Consider the following 17,236-nt stretch of genomic DNA (forward strand, 5'->3'; position numbering starts at 1 on the left):
TAGCAGTGAAGAGGGAGTAAAGCTTTCTCATTCTTGTGAATTCAGCTCCTCCCATAGTGGCGCATGCGCACTGCAATTCTTCACTCCCTTATTTTTTCTCTCACTGGACTCTGGCTTCCGGACGCCGAGACACAGCGCTGCCGCCGAATTTAAAGAGACAGGCGATAGTTATTTTAAACGCGATAAACGGTAACCATTGTCCCTCGGCTTTTTTCCCCCACCTCAGATGCATCTTGACTCCGCTCCTTCAATTCGACGATGTTTCGCTAAAGTCTAATCGGGTAGCAGTCTGTCTGTCATCTTCCTCCACTCGGCTGGATTTTCTGTCCGTTAGCGCCGTGCTGAGCGAGACTGCCCGAGCCAGGCAAAGTAGGACTGCTTTGCTCGCTGGCTCATTGGTGGCAGGCTGGCTCCCCGACCGAGAGGACGCTTTGTCGGCTAGCCAACCCGCCGAAGCGACACCGGAGATTCCCTTGCAAGTTGGGCTCCCACAGCCTCCCTTCGCCGGGCTCATGGCGAAGATCCAAGCGCACAGCACGGCGAAACAAATCAACCAAATTCAAGACAAGCCTTTCGTTATAACACAAAAGCAAGTGCAGCAGCAGCACTTCCAGAAGCTCAAGGTAAGAAGACAAACAGCAAAGGGGGAGGAAAAGTCCCCTCAGAGTCACAACCATTTTGTTTTATTACACCGGGCTTGCCTTGTTTGAGGCACCGAACGTCGAGACGAGTGAAAGCGTAGTTGGTTAAAGCCGCGGAGCTCACTGGCCTATGAAAAGTAATTCATTTTTAACAGCACAACATTGATATTTAAGAGTAAACGTGGGAAGTGTATTTTGTATAAACTGGCGTCACAAGTGACAGTCGAGTGACACAGTTTGCGCTACTTTCTCATTTCACTATGTCATTGGCGGCCACGGCGAGCAAATGTGAACTCGAAAAAAAGCTCGCTTGTGGGAAGTTCCTCCTTGTTCTCTTTTTCAACCACCCTGAACAAAGTGGAGGACGTCAGTCAGGCTAGCCGAGAGGCTACTCCACTTGATTAGCAGCTTCTTAACACGTTTATTCGTATTGCAGTGTTCGCATTTTTCCGCCATGAGGTGGTTAAAATGGGCGACGAATAAACCTCGAGTGTCAAAATGTGCATGCGTGTGTAGGTGTTCGCGGAGTTATTATCGTCATTTGACTGGCTAATGCTAACACCAGTAGCGCCGCAAATATATCTGACAATGCTTTGTGCGAACATACACAATTTCATCGTAACCTAATCCCAAACTTGCTTGTTGCGAATAAAGAAAGGCACGAAACGGTGAACAAAAGCCTCCTGGTGTGTTTTGGTAGCCACGCATTCATTCGTTTATTTATTTATTTTTTTGCTGTACACCGCGTACAGCTGTTTACTTGAGTATTTGTTGGTAGAGATTACAGATTGGTAAATATGTCGTCTTCGACACATGTGCAAGTACCATTGAGGAAATTCTTCTGTGCATTTGTGAGTGTTCGCGTACAATTTGTTGCGGTCAGTTGCTTATTGAGCTAAATATGATGCGTACGCTGTTGAACTGCAGCAGAGCTGATTCAGCATCCTGCTTCGTTATTTGACCATGCCAAAATGCTTCTGTGGTGTGCATAATGCTCCAAATGCTCTCGGCGTGTGTTGTAGGTTGAAGATGCCTTGTCGTACCTGGACCAGGTTAAAATACGTTTTGCTAACGACCCTGGCATATACAACAAGTTTCTCGACATCATGAAAGAGTTCAAGTCTCAGAGGTATTTCCCATCTACGTCTCTGCATCTACTTAAGATGTAATTGCTCGGGCTTGTGATGTTAGTCTACAGGACTTTATTGCAATGCTTACATTTGAGTTAGCTCAACATTTAAACAGAATTATGAATTCATGTTTTAATCACTGATTTGATTGCTATTATCTTTGTTTGTTTTACCCCCTTTGTTCTTTTCTCTAGCATTGATACTCCAGGAGTAATAAACCGAGTGTCACAACTTTTCCATGGACACCCTGACTTAGTATTGGGCTTCAATGCTTTCCTCCCACCCGGGTATCGGATAGAGGTCCCAAAGAATGGAATTGCCTTCCTTCAATCACCTTTCTCCACACAGGTGAGACTGTAGCCACTTTCTTATTGCATTCCTGGTAAATTGGCGCTCCAGAGGCTATAATTAGATGTGTGGCCACATCAGTAAGACAGTGACAATCGCTTTCTACACCAGTGGTGTGGGGTAGTGAGTGCATCCATTCATCCATTTTCTATACGGCTTATCCTCTTCAGGGTTGCAGGGATCTGGGGCCCATCCCGGCTGGCATCATGCAAATAGCAGACTATACTCTAAAGTGGTTGCTTGCCAGTTACAGGGGACACAAACAAATGCACATCTTCACTGATTGGGAACTGAACCCACGTGACCTGCAAGTAAATCAGGCATATGTACCATTACACCATCAGTGACATAGAAAATGAGTCTTTTGTTCAAGTTTTGCTGTTTTTAGCAGACTGTGGGGGATGGGGCTACTGAATCCCAGAGGCTCAAAGGCAGACGGTTGCCTGTACGGTCCACTCTGGCCCATTGCATTCTAAAGGGATTCCTTGCGTTTCTACAAATGACACATGAGTATCTTAGTGGTCTTGGCAGACTCAATTCGATGAACCTAACTCAGCTGTGCTCGGCTTTAGAGTCAGCGATAAATGCTTGATCAAAATGATTGTGTCAACACCTAAATCACGAATCCATTTCTACCAAATCATGAAAAATAGTCCATTATTCCCATACACACTGCACAGTGGTCTTGCATATGCTCTCTCACTCCCGCTCGCTCTTTCACTCACTCACTCACTCACTCACTCACTCACTCACTCACTCACTCACTCACTCACTCACTCACTCACTCACTCACTCACTTTCAATATCAAGCGTTCTAAGCAGCAATGCCACGCCTGGCATTATCGGTAAATTAAACGCATGGCTCAGCTTGAGAAAATTTGTAGGCAGCAAGTGGAAGATGCTGTGGAATGCAGCGGTTCCCATTACCTAACGGACTGCCTCCAAGTTGGTCCACCCTTTTCCAAAATGTCACATTTAGTTGCATCGACACATTTTTAACTACAGCTGAATAGATTTCTCATCCAGGCTTTGACTGCCATTGCAAATGTTACACGTTGTTTGTTGAGGCGGCTGTTTGGAGCTGTGGCCGGTGCCTATCATGGTGGCAATCTCCGAACCCGCTGTGGAGATCCAGAGGCAGCTGACAGATACTGGCTTGCCAAGCGCAATGCAGCTTCGGCGGTCGCTGAGGCAAAAACTCTGGCATGGGGGGAATTCGGCGAGGCCATGAAAAATGACTTCCGGTCAGCTTCGAGGAAATTCTGGGGGAAGCAGTACACCATTAACACATCGTGTAGTGGAGATGGTGTGCTGCTGACCTCAAATTTGTTGTGAATCGTTGGGGAGAATATTTGGAAGACCTCTTCAATTCCACCGACTGGCGGGTGTGTTGCACCTACAGAGCTATCACACTTCTCTGGTAAGGTCTGTTTAGGGGTACTGGAGAGGAGGGTTTTCGTCCCGGCAGTGGAACAGACCAGCTCTACACCCTTGCCAGAATTTCTAGGCGGAGCTGAAATGTTGAAGGGTTCCAGTTTGGTAGCCTCAGTGGTGTTAACACTTGAGATACTTTACCCCCGACTACTAGTTGTTTCCAAAAAGACCAATACCGTTAATCTCTAAAACGAATGAAAAACCTTTCAGTTCAGCTCCTTCCTTGCCACGACGGAATGATAGAGTCCACATCACGGTAGCCGCTACATCGATCCGCCTGTCGATCTCACATTTCATCTTGCCCTCACTCCTGAACAGGACCCCAAGAAACTAGAAAGTTCCGAAAGTTGGGGCAGGATCTCATCCCCGACTTGTAGAGGTCAGGTCATTCCACCCTTTTCTGACTGTGTACCATGGTCTCAGATTTGGAGGTTTCATTCGAACCGCTTCACACTTGGCTCGTGAACCGCTCCAGTTAAAAATGTAGGGATTTAAAATCAAATGCTTAAAATTGTGTCCACTATCTGGGCAATCTTTCACTGGCACATAATTTTGTCCAAGTTGGATGTAACATTCTTCTCCACTGTAACACATTCTGTGAGATTACTTGGATTTAAATTTGTCCTCTATTCAGGTGTCACCCGGCCAACAAGGGAAGATTATCACCACCTCCGCTGTGACATCAACCTCGGGTGCTACGTGCGCCACCACCTCTGAAGCCGGACCTGCACACACCGGTGACGTGAAGCCGGCCTCAGGAGAGTCCCTATCTTCCTCAACTTCTTCAGCCGGGGCCATGGAAAATCCCAGCAGACTGTCCCTTCCCTTGGCAAGCAGAGAGAGTCAGAATCAGACTGCCAGCTCGTCGGTGTCCCCGCCTGCCTCGGAGACCAGCCCGGTCGAGTTCGATAGTGCCATCAGCTACGTAAACAAGATTAAAAATCGCTTTCTGGACCACCCAGAGATTTACAGAGCCTTCCTAGAGATTCTTCACACTTATCAGGTAGTCCTTTGATTGAGAGCTTCACCGCATTGTGCTGTTTAAGTTGCTAGTCATGCCTATGTTGTGGCCTTTTCTCCTTCACGCTGATTAATGTCCATTTTGATCATACTTTCACTGCCTTCCACCTTCCAGAAGGAGCAGCTGGAGGTGAAGGAGAGCCGGGGCAATCGAGGTACCAGCGGGATGACTGAGGATGAGGTCTTTTCCAAAGTTGCCAGCCTTTTTAAGGGACAAGAGGACCTGCTGGCCGAGTTTGGTCAATTCCTGCCGGACGCCAAGAGATCGCTGGTCAGTAGAAAAAGCGCGACATGAGCCTGCCCACTTCGATTCCCTCGCTTATTCTTCAAAATGTCATGCTGATAACATTATCTTCTTAGTGAGAATCTTAATGCGTAGTATTCATATGAATCTATTGTAGTTAATTGAGACCCAGCCCAGTGATACATGATCTAATGTATTGTCAATAGTTCACCGGGAACTCACTGACGGGAGCAAAAGAGCAGCTGAAAAGACCAGAGGATGACGACCTGATAACCAAACAGAACAAAAAGAGGCCCCGACCTATTCTCCTGCCGCACATGTCTCCACTACTCAAGGTAACGCACTGGAGTAGTTGACTACTTGTTTAACATCAATGTAGGCCTACACTTCAGAATATTTCGACATGACTGTTTTTCCCTCTCAAGAAAAAAATGAAGTATTCCTGTACCAAAGACCAGTCCATTGCTTCGGTTGGCAAGCATGGAGTCTTGCGAGAGTTTTCCTTCTTTGATAAGGTGAGGAATCTTTTACCTTTTTCCATGGTCGATTAGTGCTGTGTTTGGTACAGGATCTATAGCATCCCTGCCAATGTGATTCATTCCTCAGGTTCGCCGCCTGTTTAAAAGCCAGGAAGTGTATGAGAACTTCCTGCGCTGCATTGCCTTGTTCAACCAGGAGGTGGTATCAGGAGCTGAGCTACTCCAGCTGGTCACTCCTTTCCTGGGGTAAGTAGGAAGTGGAAAATGACCTGTAGGTCTACTTCAAAAATGCACCATATGATAACATTAATGAGAAAATATTTTGTTATATTGGAGAATGTTGTCCGACGTTTTAAATGCTGAAATGCAATTTACTGCAGCTCATCCTCCATGAAGTGCTCTACAAAGATGAGGAATTTTTCAAAGTTCTTTTTCACAAACCTGTGGTCAGGTCAATCTTGTATCTAAACATTAAAATCCGCGATTTCACTCGTTGACGTCAAGCACTTCTGTGTTCTGAATCACGGTTAAAGCTCTATGAGAATCTGTTTGAAAATAAAAGTGAGATGAGAAAGATGTCACCTCATTTTCTGTTTTCAGAGTGACAGCCCCCATAGCTTAGTGTGAGTGGGATTTTTATGAGTCAGTACTTCTCGGAATAGAGAGTTTTGTGGGGTGTCACAAAGATTGCTCTTAACGGTTCGATTTGTATCATTCTCTCTGATGAGCTATATTCATATAATGGGAGCATAAGTCTGCGTTTGAGTTCATCAATTACCGCCACACGAGGGAAAATCAAATCACAACAAAAAAATGTAAAGCTGTCACAGAAACATATGGGTCATGCATTACTGTATAATAGTAAAAAGCAATATATGACTCCCATTACAGTAAATTGCCTAACAATATGAGGGAGAAGGGGGGGAGTAAACAGTATCCGAAATCCTAATTTTTGTCACTCGTGATTGAATCCAAATGCTTTCCAGGAAGTTTCCTGAAGTGTACACACAGTTCAAATCCTTCTTGGGAGACAAAGAGCTCTCTCATGCCATGTCGGGGCTGTCAGATCGCTACATGGAGGGAGGAGGAGGCAGGGAGGTGGATTATGCCTCTTGCAAACGCCTGGGCTCCAGCTACAGAGCGCTACCCAAGACCTACCAGCAGCCTAAATGCAGTGGGCGCACCGCCTTATGTAAAGAGGTGTGCCCCCCCACCCCTTCCTATTCAGTTGCTGTTGCAATATGTAATTGACAAATAAATGCATGGTACGCACCAAACAATTCTCTGCACAGACAACCTTGCAACTTATGCTATGCACTGATTTGTTTAGGTGTTAAATGACACCTGGGTGTCATTCCCCTCCTGGTCAGAGGACTCCACCTTCGTCAGCTCCAAAAAGACTCCTTATGAGGAGCAGCTGCACCGCTGTGAGGATGAACGATTTGAGGTACTACATAGACGCTCATATGTTTTTAATTGTGTGAACCTTTACAGTAATTGGAGACCGTGTAATCTATCTACGTCATGCACAGGGAACACGCATTCGCGGCGGTTAGGCATCTAAAGCCTATCACGTATCATAAAAAATTGAGATGAATGGACTCCTCCCACTGAAGATTTGGGGAAATTTAATTGACAAAAAAACGAGACCAAAAACAGTAGACGTGGGCCTTGCACCAAAAAATCCCTGTTCCTTACTCATGTTGATCATACAACATGCCACAAGAAGGATTTACTATTTCCAGGACCAAAAGTCAAATTAACCGACCATGATTCAGCCTTTGGCCACATTGCAACACAATTCTAAAAGTAAGGCATGTTAAACTAAAAAGAAAAAAAATTCTGTTGTTCGAAGCCAAAGTTTCTAATCCGATCGGAACTCATTTGCTGTTGTCAAAATGATTCGGGAATGGGGATTTTCGGTTTGAGTCCAAGCTCCAATTTTAAGACACACAAGTCACAGGCTCACACGAACTAGGAAAAAATAAGTGAGATTTATTTAAAGTCTGAAAAATATTGAAATTGCCTTGCTTCATTAGTAATTACCAATTACAACAACTAAAACCTTAAATATACTCCAGACTATGATACCCAATACTTTATCATTTCAAACTCATTTTACAAAATTGTCTGTTTAAAATAACTATACCGATGATTTCATTATGAAAAAAAATTGCACCGCAAGTGTGAGGAAGCTGAAGCGTATGTGATGCATAGACAGTCAGATTTTTTTAATGCATATACAGTATCGCAAATGACTGTTTTTTGTGATTTGGAAATCGGCGTGTGTTCTTCGTACACACTTTGAATGAAGGCAGCGTTCATGAAAAAATAAATTTCCACATCTTCCCACTAGTTGGATGTGGTTCTGGAAACCAACCTAGCCACCATTAGAGTGCTCGAGAGCGTCCAGAAGAAGCTGTTGCGCCTCTCGCCCGAGGACCAGGATCGCTTCCGTCTAGATGACTGCCTAGGCGGCACCTCCGAGGTCATCCAGCGCCGCGCCGTGTATCGAATTTATGGTGACAAAGCCCCTGAGATCATCGAGGGGCTTAAACGAAGCCCGGCCACGGCAGTGCCTGTGGTGCTCAAAAGGTTAGAGCTCTTTTTTTTCTCTTTTTAATTGTCAAATATACCAGAAACAGCTGTCTTGAAAATTAATTTAGGTGTTTTACAGTCAATGTACACAGCATTGCATGGGCAGTACTGTATTGAGTAATACGCCTTATACTGTACTGGAATAGTGAAATTGATCCTCCGTTTTGATTCGTGCTGTAAAAAAGCAATCCATTTCTAACTGCACCCTGCAATGTTGTGCCCCTCTCATGTGTAGTATCTAAATGTAAGACACAGTTCTTGTGTGATACAGTAGGGTCATACACCGCAAAAGTATTGCCTCAATAAAATAAAAATTGTAGAATTTAATACATCTGATAGACTCAGTTGAAGCTGGGTGTCTTTGTACAGGCGGAGTGATTGATTAAAGTTCTTATTGGACCAGGCATGTGTGCCTAATGTTATGGCTGTTGAGTATGTATTATTTATACTGTAAATGGGTATGTTAAACTTAACTGAAAGGCTGCTGTCCGAACCGACTGGGGCTCACATTACCATATTCAAGAGTTTCCAATTGAACCTGTATTGTGATTCACAGGTTGAAAGCCAAGGAAGAGGAATGGAGAGAGGCCCAGCAGGGTTTTAACAAGATCTGGAGGGAGCAGTATGAGAAGGCCTACCTCAAGTCCCTGGACCACCAAGGAGTCAACTTCAAACAGAATGACATGAAGGCTCTGCGCTCAAAGAGTCTCCTCAATGAGATTGAAAGTGTCTACGATGAGGTAAATGCATCTATCTTTCCACTAGCATTTGGAGACATTGAGAGTGTGATATCTTAATGAATATTGTACATGTACTGTATATTTTGTGCAATGTTCTGTACAGCCTCACAAATAACACAGAGGTAATTGAGTCTCAGTAGGAAAGTCTGGCGGCAAAAGAGTACCGTAATTTTAACTTTTTGTCCAGGGGCTCCAATGATGATCACTCGTAGTTTTCAATTATGTCAATGATTTTGCTTACTATTGCGGTTGTAATACATGAAGCATGTTAATGTTTACCGTCTATTACACCCACGCGTTATTGTGTTACTAACTTGTCCTGTTTTCGAAGGCTAGCAGCATAATTTGCCTCAAAGTCATTTTTAAATGTTGTATGAGTAATTTTGTACGTACACTTGAGGCAGCTGCTGTGTGTTTGACCAAACAAGGACTCTCATCCCTCGAGATTGCTGAATTCAGACTGAATGATGAGACTACAAAAAGCAAATCAACTTCTCTTTTCTTATACTTCTGCTTGGCAAAATATCTTCATGTAATGCTCATTCAGGGATAAATATTGCTGTGAGGTCCAGCCTGTTTAAAGCTCTTCTTCATACTTGTGTTTTAGCGACAGGAGCAGAGCACAGAAGAGGGAGGCGTAGGCCAGCAGGCTCGCAACGGCTCCAGTGCGCCGTCGGCCAGCGAGCCTCACATGGTGTTTACGTATGAGGACAAACAGGTCCTGGAGGACGCCGCCGCACTCATCATCTACCACGTCAAACGCCAGCCCACTATTCACAAAGACGACAAGGACCACATTAAGCGCATCATCCAGCACTTCGTCCCTGACTTGTTCTTCTCGCGCCGCGGTGAGCTCAGCGACACGGAAGACTGGACTGACGAGGAAGCGGATCCTGAGGACGGAGGAGAACGAGGATCGAGCGGGGCAGCGTCAGCAATGACGGCAACTGCAGCAGCACCACAACCACCACCACCAACAACAAATGCTAACACTTCTGATGCAGCCGGAGCAGCAGCAAACGGTAGTCAGTCTCAAGCTCAACCAGCCCAAGGTCAAGCCCCTGCCCAAAACCAGCAGCAACTAAACAATGAATCCAGAAGAAGGCGCTGCAGCCCGTCCCAACCACCCGACACAGAGGCTTGCGGCACTCCTGGCAGCAGCAGTCAAACGTTGACCACCACCACATCTATCCCTGGATCCACACCCACGGAGGTCAGTTCGGGCGCCACTGCTGAGAAGGTGGACCTGCGTGACCCCGAAGCAGAGCACCTGAAGGATCTGGACGACGTCTACAACCTGTTCTTCGTCAACAACAACTGGTACTTCTTCCTGCGGCTGCACCAGACTCTGTGCTCGCGCTTGCTGCGGGTGTATCGGCAGGCCGAGCGGCAGCTGCTGGAGCATCGCGCCGAGCAGAGCAAGGAGCGGCTGCTCGTGGCCGAAGGGAGGCGGGAAAAGGCATGCGACCTTGCCATGGAGCTGCGTCTCAAACAGCCAAGTAAGTTATGAGCATATCTATTTTTTTTTGGGGGGGGGGGGGTACTCCGCTTTTTCACACATTAAAACGCATGTTTGTTAAATTAATAGAAGATTTACAATTGTCCATAGGACAATTCGAAATGTGGGACGAAGCCCATGCAAACATGGGAGAACATAAGCATTATGCTAGAGCCACAATTTCAACCCGGGACCCCTCAGATTGTTAGACAGAGGTGCTAACCACTTTTGCGCCATGGAGTCTTACTTTCACGCCTTCACTTTAAATTCGGCTGCGGACCAAATCGTAGACTGCATCGTCCAAGGCAAAAATGCCCTGGCAATGTTAAGTAGTTTCCCTACTTACGAACAAAAACATCAATTAATGAACGTGACTTCCTTTGAATCGGTAACTGCGGTACAAATCCATACCCTTCTACAGGATGATTTTACACTTACTGATCCCTAGTTGAAACTACAGGTGATGCAAACATTTGCTGATGCTGCATACTTGTGTGTGTGCGCAGGTGAGGTGGAGTTAGAAGAGTACTATCCGGCCTTCTTGGACATGGTTCGCAGCCTGCTGGACGGCAACCTTGACTCGACTCAGTACGAGGACACACTGCGGGAGATGTTCACCATTCACGCCTACATCGGCTTTACCATCGACAAGGTCATCCACAACATCATCCGACAGGTAAGCGAAGTCGCACATACTGCACTCTTACTATCGTTGGGATGCTTTCCACATCTTAACATGAACTTATTCAGAAGTTTTTTTGAAATTGAGTAAATCGCTTGCTGAGTTCAAAAACAAATTTTAAAAAAATAGTACAAACAGCATACATCAATCAGTTAAAATAATAACTTCTGAACATTAAATATTTATTGTATATAGTCAATAATAATATTAATATTATTATGAATGTTATTTATTCAATAATATTTATTGAATAAATAATAAATTTATTCAGACTCTGATTTATTCAGAAACTTATTTCTAAATAAATCAGAACTAAGTTGATAAATAGAGAAAGGTATTGAAATAACTATTATGAATGCAAGAGAAAATTGACACAAGAGTGCCAGGGTGTGGATGTATATAATCCCGAAACAAACCAAAAGTTGTAAAAATATCACGGTTAAGGGTAAAGTATGAGCCTTAATGGAGGCATCTTTCTTTTCTGATTGATATAAAAATGATTTATTAGATATAAACGCATAACGGGGTAGGACTAGATAAGTTTTTTACTTCTTCCTACTCCCTTGAACATAATAACTGTGTTGAATGAAGACTTGATTTATTTCTTTTTTACTATTTTATTTACCTTATTTTCTGTCAAATTATTACTGTATAAGTTTTATGTTCAATAAACAAACCAAACCAAACCAACTCTTTATGCGAGTCTAGCTCCAGCACCTGGTGAGCGACGAGGTGTGTCTGCAAGTGGTCGATCTGTATCTGGCTGAGAGGAAGAGGGGCGCTGCCGGGGGAAACCTGTCTTCCCAGTGCGTGCGAGCCGCCTGGGAGACAAGCTACCAGTGGAAGGCTGAGAGAGCCATGGCTGAGGAGAACTGTTTCAAGGTCAGAAGTGATCAGAACGGAATATATTCTAACAAAGGCGTAATAGCAGAAATGTTGAAACGGCACTCGACCGCATCATTGTACAGCTGTACCCGATGTAGTGACCTGCAGAGGGCTCTATGCACAAACCAGCTTGACATCACATCCGTTGTGGATAATTGCGTTTACCTATTTCCAGTTTGGCGAAATACGACAGCTTTCAAGGGGTTATATTAAACAGAATGTTTGTCTGTTTTAATCATGCATTTTATACAATATGCATACACACGTGATTGGAAGCTTTTTCACACCGGTGAAATTGTGTTCCAAATGTAGGATTTATTTTTAGTTCATGGATGTCTTTTTAACACTCTAAATTGTCCGTTGGTGTGGGTGTGAGCGCGGATGGTTATTCGTCTGTGTGCTCGTCGATTGGCTGGCAACCAGTTCAGGCCGTCCCCCGCCTACTGCGCAATGATAGCTGCAATAGGCTCCAGCACGCCCACGACCCTTGTGAGGATATGTGGATTAGAAAATGGATAGATGGCAACGTAAGATGGCGGCCCTCTGGCTTCAGCTACGAGGGGCCAATTATTAGTCCAGTCATTGATATGTCTGTTGAAGGTCCATATCTGGCTGCGGCCTTCCTGTGTGGAATTTACATGTTCTCCCCGTACTCATGTGCGTTTTTCCTGAGTACTCTGTGGCTTCCTCCCACATTCCAAAAATGGTAGTTTGTCTCTACACGATGTGCTTCGCGATTCTAATGAGGATAAGCAGTGAAGAAAATGGGTGGATGTAGTTCTTTATTCACTGGGGAACTTTTAATGCCTCTAACTTCTTCTCGTTCCATTTTTACAAAACTGAAGCAAATGGCTTGATATCTGCCTTTTACTCCATCAGGTGATGTTTATTCAAAACAAGGGTCACGTGACAATGACCATTGAGTTGCAGGACACTGAGGAGGCCCAGACTGATGACCCCTTGGACATTCAAGTAAATGGATTAGATACATTTTTAAAGCAGAACATCAAGTCATGTGATTGGTCCAATGAAATCATGTCATCTATCTTATTTCAGTGCTTGTCGAGCTACATGGAGCAGTTTGTTGGAACTGAGTCTAGTCTGTGTTCACAAGCAGACGGCTACTTTTTCAAACCCGTCTTTCTTCCACGGTAAGCTACTTCATCTCGCACTTGTTAGGTTTTATACTTTGTGACATTTCCAACACAATCTGTTCTCGTTTGCTGGTTGACCATAGATTCCCCCCGCCCCCAATGTTTTTAAGGCTTTTTTTCCCCTTTTATAAAATAATGGAAAAGTCTCAGTCTCTTCCAAGAACACATAGCTACCATCATAAAACCTTATTACCGGTAACTTAAATGTTTGAGGTATACAGAAGAAGACATTTCAAATTTTTAACTGTCATTTTTTTTCTTCTTTCTTCTTTCTACCGACATTCTTGCTGCTGGCGGCTGTAAATTTCCCCATTGTGGGACAAATAAAGGATATCTTATCTTATTCAAGTGTAAAAATTAAGTACCCCAGGGATTTATAAACAGATAAAAATAATGGCAATAAAATTCTTATATAATAAAAATAATGGCATTTTGTTTGATGTTAATGCTTATGTTCAGGGTGACATTGTTTGTCAACTAGTCAGCAGGGTTATACAAAAACAGGATCTTTGTTTTACAACTAGTGACATGCCTGTGTGTTTTTGATGTGGCTTTATTTTTGTGTCAGTTTCATTTTTTGTGGTCTTTGTTTTTATTTCTGTTTGTTTGATATCACCGTCCATGCTCTTAAAGACCCCCTTGGGGCCATATAGTCTTGTACCTGGTCTGGTGTTGAAGTGCCCGTATGAGAAAAGGTTAATACATGTTGGTTTTGGATAGGAACCTTCGCCGTTTCCGGCGTTGGCAAGTACGTCAGGTGGAGGCGATGCGCTGCAGGCGAGAGTGGCACCGGCAACTCGGCGTGGAAAACGCTGGCAGCCTGGACTGTCGCTTCAAGCTCAACACTCACAAGATGGTGTTTGTCATGAACTCTGAAGACTACATGTACCGCAGAGGAGCGCTGGTCAAGGCCAGGAAGGTAGGGTGTGGAAGGTCTTCTTTCTCGGCTGCTCTCCAAGGGCCAAGTTTTCAGAGAAGTTTGCGCATGCAAAAATGGGCACGAACTTTATTGCAAACTTTAGCTATGTGGAGCTGTTGTTATTTGTGTGTATTTATTTTATTAAAAGGGCAATATAAATAGTTAACCAGGCTCATTCAGGAATCTGTCTGCTAAATTGCTGTGCAGTTCATTTTGTGCATTTTGGGAAGCGTACTGTATATTCAAATACTTTGTAGGTTAATTTAGTTTGCACAAAGTGATTTATTAAACCTGTGACAAATTGTGATGGCCGATTATGCATTTTTATGTAATTCGTGCAGCATCGGTAGGTGAATGATCAGACTGTTGAAGCACTCTGAGTCCCTTAAGGTAGAAAAACACAATAATCTGTGAAATGCTCATTTTGTCTCAATTTGCTCACAAATTGGTGTAAAATCTTTATATGCTAGCAAGTATACACAGGTTAATTCCGCCATCTAGTGGAAGGGCATTCAGCTCTCACTATACATTGCTGGCATGGATACAGTATAGCAACAAAAATAACTTATTTGTAGTAAATAAAAACTACATTTTGGACCAATTAGTTCGAATTGGACAGGTATGAATTTGCCGGAAATTTCACCAACCCTGTTTGAGATCGAGAGTTTTAAATCACGTGGCCTGTCTTTCCCATCCCAGTCTCAGCACAGAGTGGCGGCGAGCCAGCACGAGCGCTTGGCCAAGTGGCACCAGGGCTGGCGGGCCGAGCACGTGACAGCCTTGGCCGAGCGCGGTGTGCACAAGTGGCTCATGGGAGAGGACGAGGAGGACATGATCCCCTGCAAGACCACCTGCCTGTCCACGGAGCTCAAGGGGCAGGCGGTCAACAGATACCGTGTTCATTACAGCGGATGCAAAGCCCCCGCCTCGCCTTAAGAGGACACTCTCGCGCGGGTGTGCGCGCACATACACAGAGGTTACATGCATGGACATCATTACATTAAATAAACATTTGCAGTACTTGTGTACCGTCACCCACGTGCTCACTCCCTCGTGCAGAGTGAGCATGTTGGGAGAAAAAGGTCATAAACTAGTGTGGACCCACGGGGCCATGAGAACCACCCCAACCTTCCCAAAAACCCTTTCACTCAGCATCAGCAGTATCATCTGGCACTAAGTCAACAAGACTTGACCACATAATGGAAAAGTTTCAGAAATGTGAATGTCTGTTTCATTTTTCTTTTCTTTTTTTAAGTCTTGTGTAGTTTTAGCTTGTATAGCCAGATAGCCTTCTGCTTGTTGGTGGATTAAATGCGCGTTTCTACAAAGGATATCATGGTATATACACGTGTATGTATGTATGTTTGTGTATCCTGTAATTCATTATGACAAGTATGTGCATATGTATTTTTTCTATATACAGTATGCATTAACACCATTTGAATATCATGTGGTTCTTTACAGTGTTTGCTGTTGGCCAACTCTTGATGTTTGCATTAACCCCTGTGCCCCCTTCCTTTTTTTTTTTTTTGGTATCGTACCTAAGCACATTATCGGCAACAAGGAGTCCTGCAAGTTGATTGATTTCATACTGAAGAAATTATGTATCATAATCTTGATTCCACTGAATGTTTTCTTTATGTTGTCTGATCCCCCTTTTTTTGTTTTGCATACTGACATTGAAAATAAAAAGCAAAAATCTCAGTGTTAAAATAGAATGTATAACATTTATCCTGTATCAGTTATCATAAAATAAACAACCTAGTTGTGACCCTATTAGATGTTGATGGTGGACACGTGTTGTCTGAAGCGCTACTTAATGAAGCCAATCCAAATATTGGAATGGTGATGATTTGTTAACCCTTTCAGAGACAGCGGCTACTACGGTGGACAGCTAATGTTATGTAGGTTACAGGGTGCATGAAAGGGTTAATAGTTATTTCTGTTTGAGGTACTATCTGAACTCCACCCCTGTGTGGAGTTTATTCTCCCGATGCTTGTGTGTGCTTCCTTCCACATACCATAAGCATCAATTTTTGGTTAAGTGGAGGCTTAATTGTCCATCGATGAAGATGTATGAATAGATGTCTATATGTGCTGCGCAATCAGCTGGCAACCAGTCCAGGGTGAACTCTCGTCCCAAGCCAGCCGGGATAAATTCAAGATCGCCCGTGGAAGAATTGATTTTTGTTACTATTGGATTTTCTTCGCACACACTACTGCCTAATAAAACATTGAATCTTGCTACGGTATATGCAATGCCACATTTTACCACACCAGTGTGCATGTGTTTCACATCACACCGGTGGGAACCTGGCATAGATTCTGGCCCACAACAGTAGTTTTGTTCACCAAATATTGTACCGTGTAAAAATCTTGGTATACTGTTAAATACATTTTAATCAAATAATGTCAATGTCAATCAAATGAGTATTTGCTATTATCTTGGGTAAAGGTAGGATTTGGCATTCAATATTGTCTTGGATTCCACGGTGATTGAGCAAATTACGGTAAGACAAAAATAACCAAATCTTATTTTATCCTTTATATTTGATATTCAAGTTGGTAAACAAGAGGAGGGACATACAAGGACATGTCATTTGGGGGGGGTTGCTTGGCTTTGTCCGTAAGTTCTGGACTGAGTCATTCTAGAATTGGAGGATATGTTATATATTTATATTTACACATGTAAATTAAATAACAAACAAACGTAGTTATAAGTTTGAGAATGTTTTTTTATGTTGGCTTAATTAATCTATTACGTCTTTGGTAATGACGTGAAAGGGCTATACTGTATTTGCTCAGCGCGTGCGCAATGAACACCTTTGCGAAAACGTGTATTGCACTTGAAAATGATGGACGATGCCAAGATTTTTTAACTCAAATTTTCAAATTTGCATTCGTGGAGCGTTAACATGGTCCATTCTTCTGTATGAAATATACCGGTAAGTTTATAATTGTCGAACAATCTGCGTAAAACTAAAAGTACCTCACGAGCGGGCGAGGTTAGCACTACAGGTGTTACTGCTAGCTTTGCTAATTCAAACAATTACCTTATTGTATATTTTTATATTATATATAATTCGTTGTCTTGAACGTGTTGTTGCTTGTGCGTAAGAAAATGTCCTTGCATTATTTTCGTCCACGAACAATATTAAATCACTATTAATTAGATATATAATTATGTAAACACTAAATAAATGGTCATCAATGGAAGCGCAATGTCAAAAGGCTGCCCTCAAGTGGCATAGAAACTTACTGCTAGTTAGGCTCAGCACTCAAACGGCCGAGGGAAAGTTAAATTGTGTCTCCGATTTGACATTAAAAGTCATATTCTGCTTCGTTTAAGCGTTGCGTGGTTGGGTTATAAGAATCAGCTTACTTAGTTTGGGGTGGTAAACGTTTTTAATTTGAATGACATTTGTAATACGCTACTTGATTGTTGCGGAACAGTTACACTTTCA

At 43.4% G+C, this 17,236-nt stretch overlaps 2 protein-coding genes across 6 annotated transcripts in view; both read left to right on the forward strand.

The window, feature by feature from the left end:
- The window catches only part of LOC127605853 (fizzy-related protein homolog), a 106,097-nt gene that overhangs the window by 16,280 nt on the left and 72,581 nt on the right, over positions 1-17,236 (forward strand). The gene's annotated exons all lie outside the window — the stretch shown is intronic.
- Positions 84-15,548, forward strand: sin3b (SIN3 transcription regulator family member B). Of its 2 annotated transcripts, none has more exons than XM_052073655.1 (19): positions 84-623; positions 1,664-1,770; positions 1,966-2,119; positions 4,188-4,556; positions 4,689-4,844; positions 5,024-5,152; positions 5,243-5,332; positions 5,424-5,542; positions 6,283-6,496; positions 6,627-6,743; positions 7,653-7,891; positions 8,451-8,634; positions 9,242-10,133; positions 10,639-10,808; positions 11,523-11,696; positions 12,579-12,671; positions 12,756-12,850; positions 13,574-13,772; positions 14,472-15,548. In XM_052073655.1, exons 1-19 carry the CDS (start codon positions 513-515, stop codon positions 14,706-14,708), a joined length of 3,849 nt encoding a protein of 1,282 aa, XP_051929615.1. In that variant the 5' UTR covers positions 84-512; the 3' UTR covers positions 14,709-15,548. The 2 variants fall into 2 exon arrangements, with proteins under 2 accessions (XP_051929615.1, XP_051929616.1); XM_052073656.1 differs by lacking the exon at positions 84-623 and adding an exon at positions 1,087-1,492.

This window comes from Hippocampus zosterae, chromosome 8 (assembly GCF_025434085.1).
Source record: "Hippocampus zosterae strain Florida chromosome 8, ASM2543408v3, whole genome shotgun sequence".
NCBI lineage: Eukaryota > Metazoa > Chordata > Actinopteri > Syngnathiformes > Syngnathidae > Hippocampus > Hippocampus zosterae.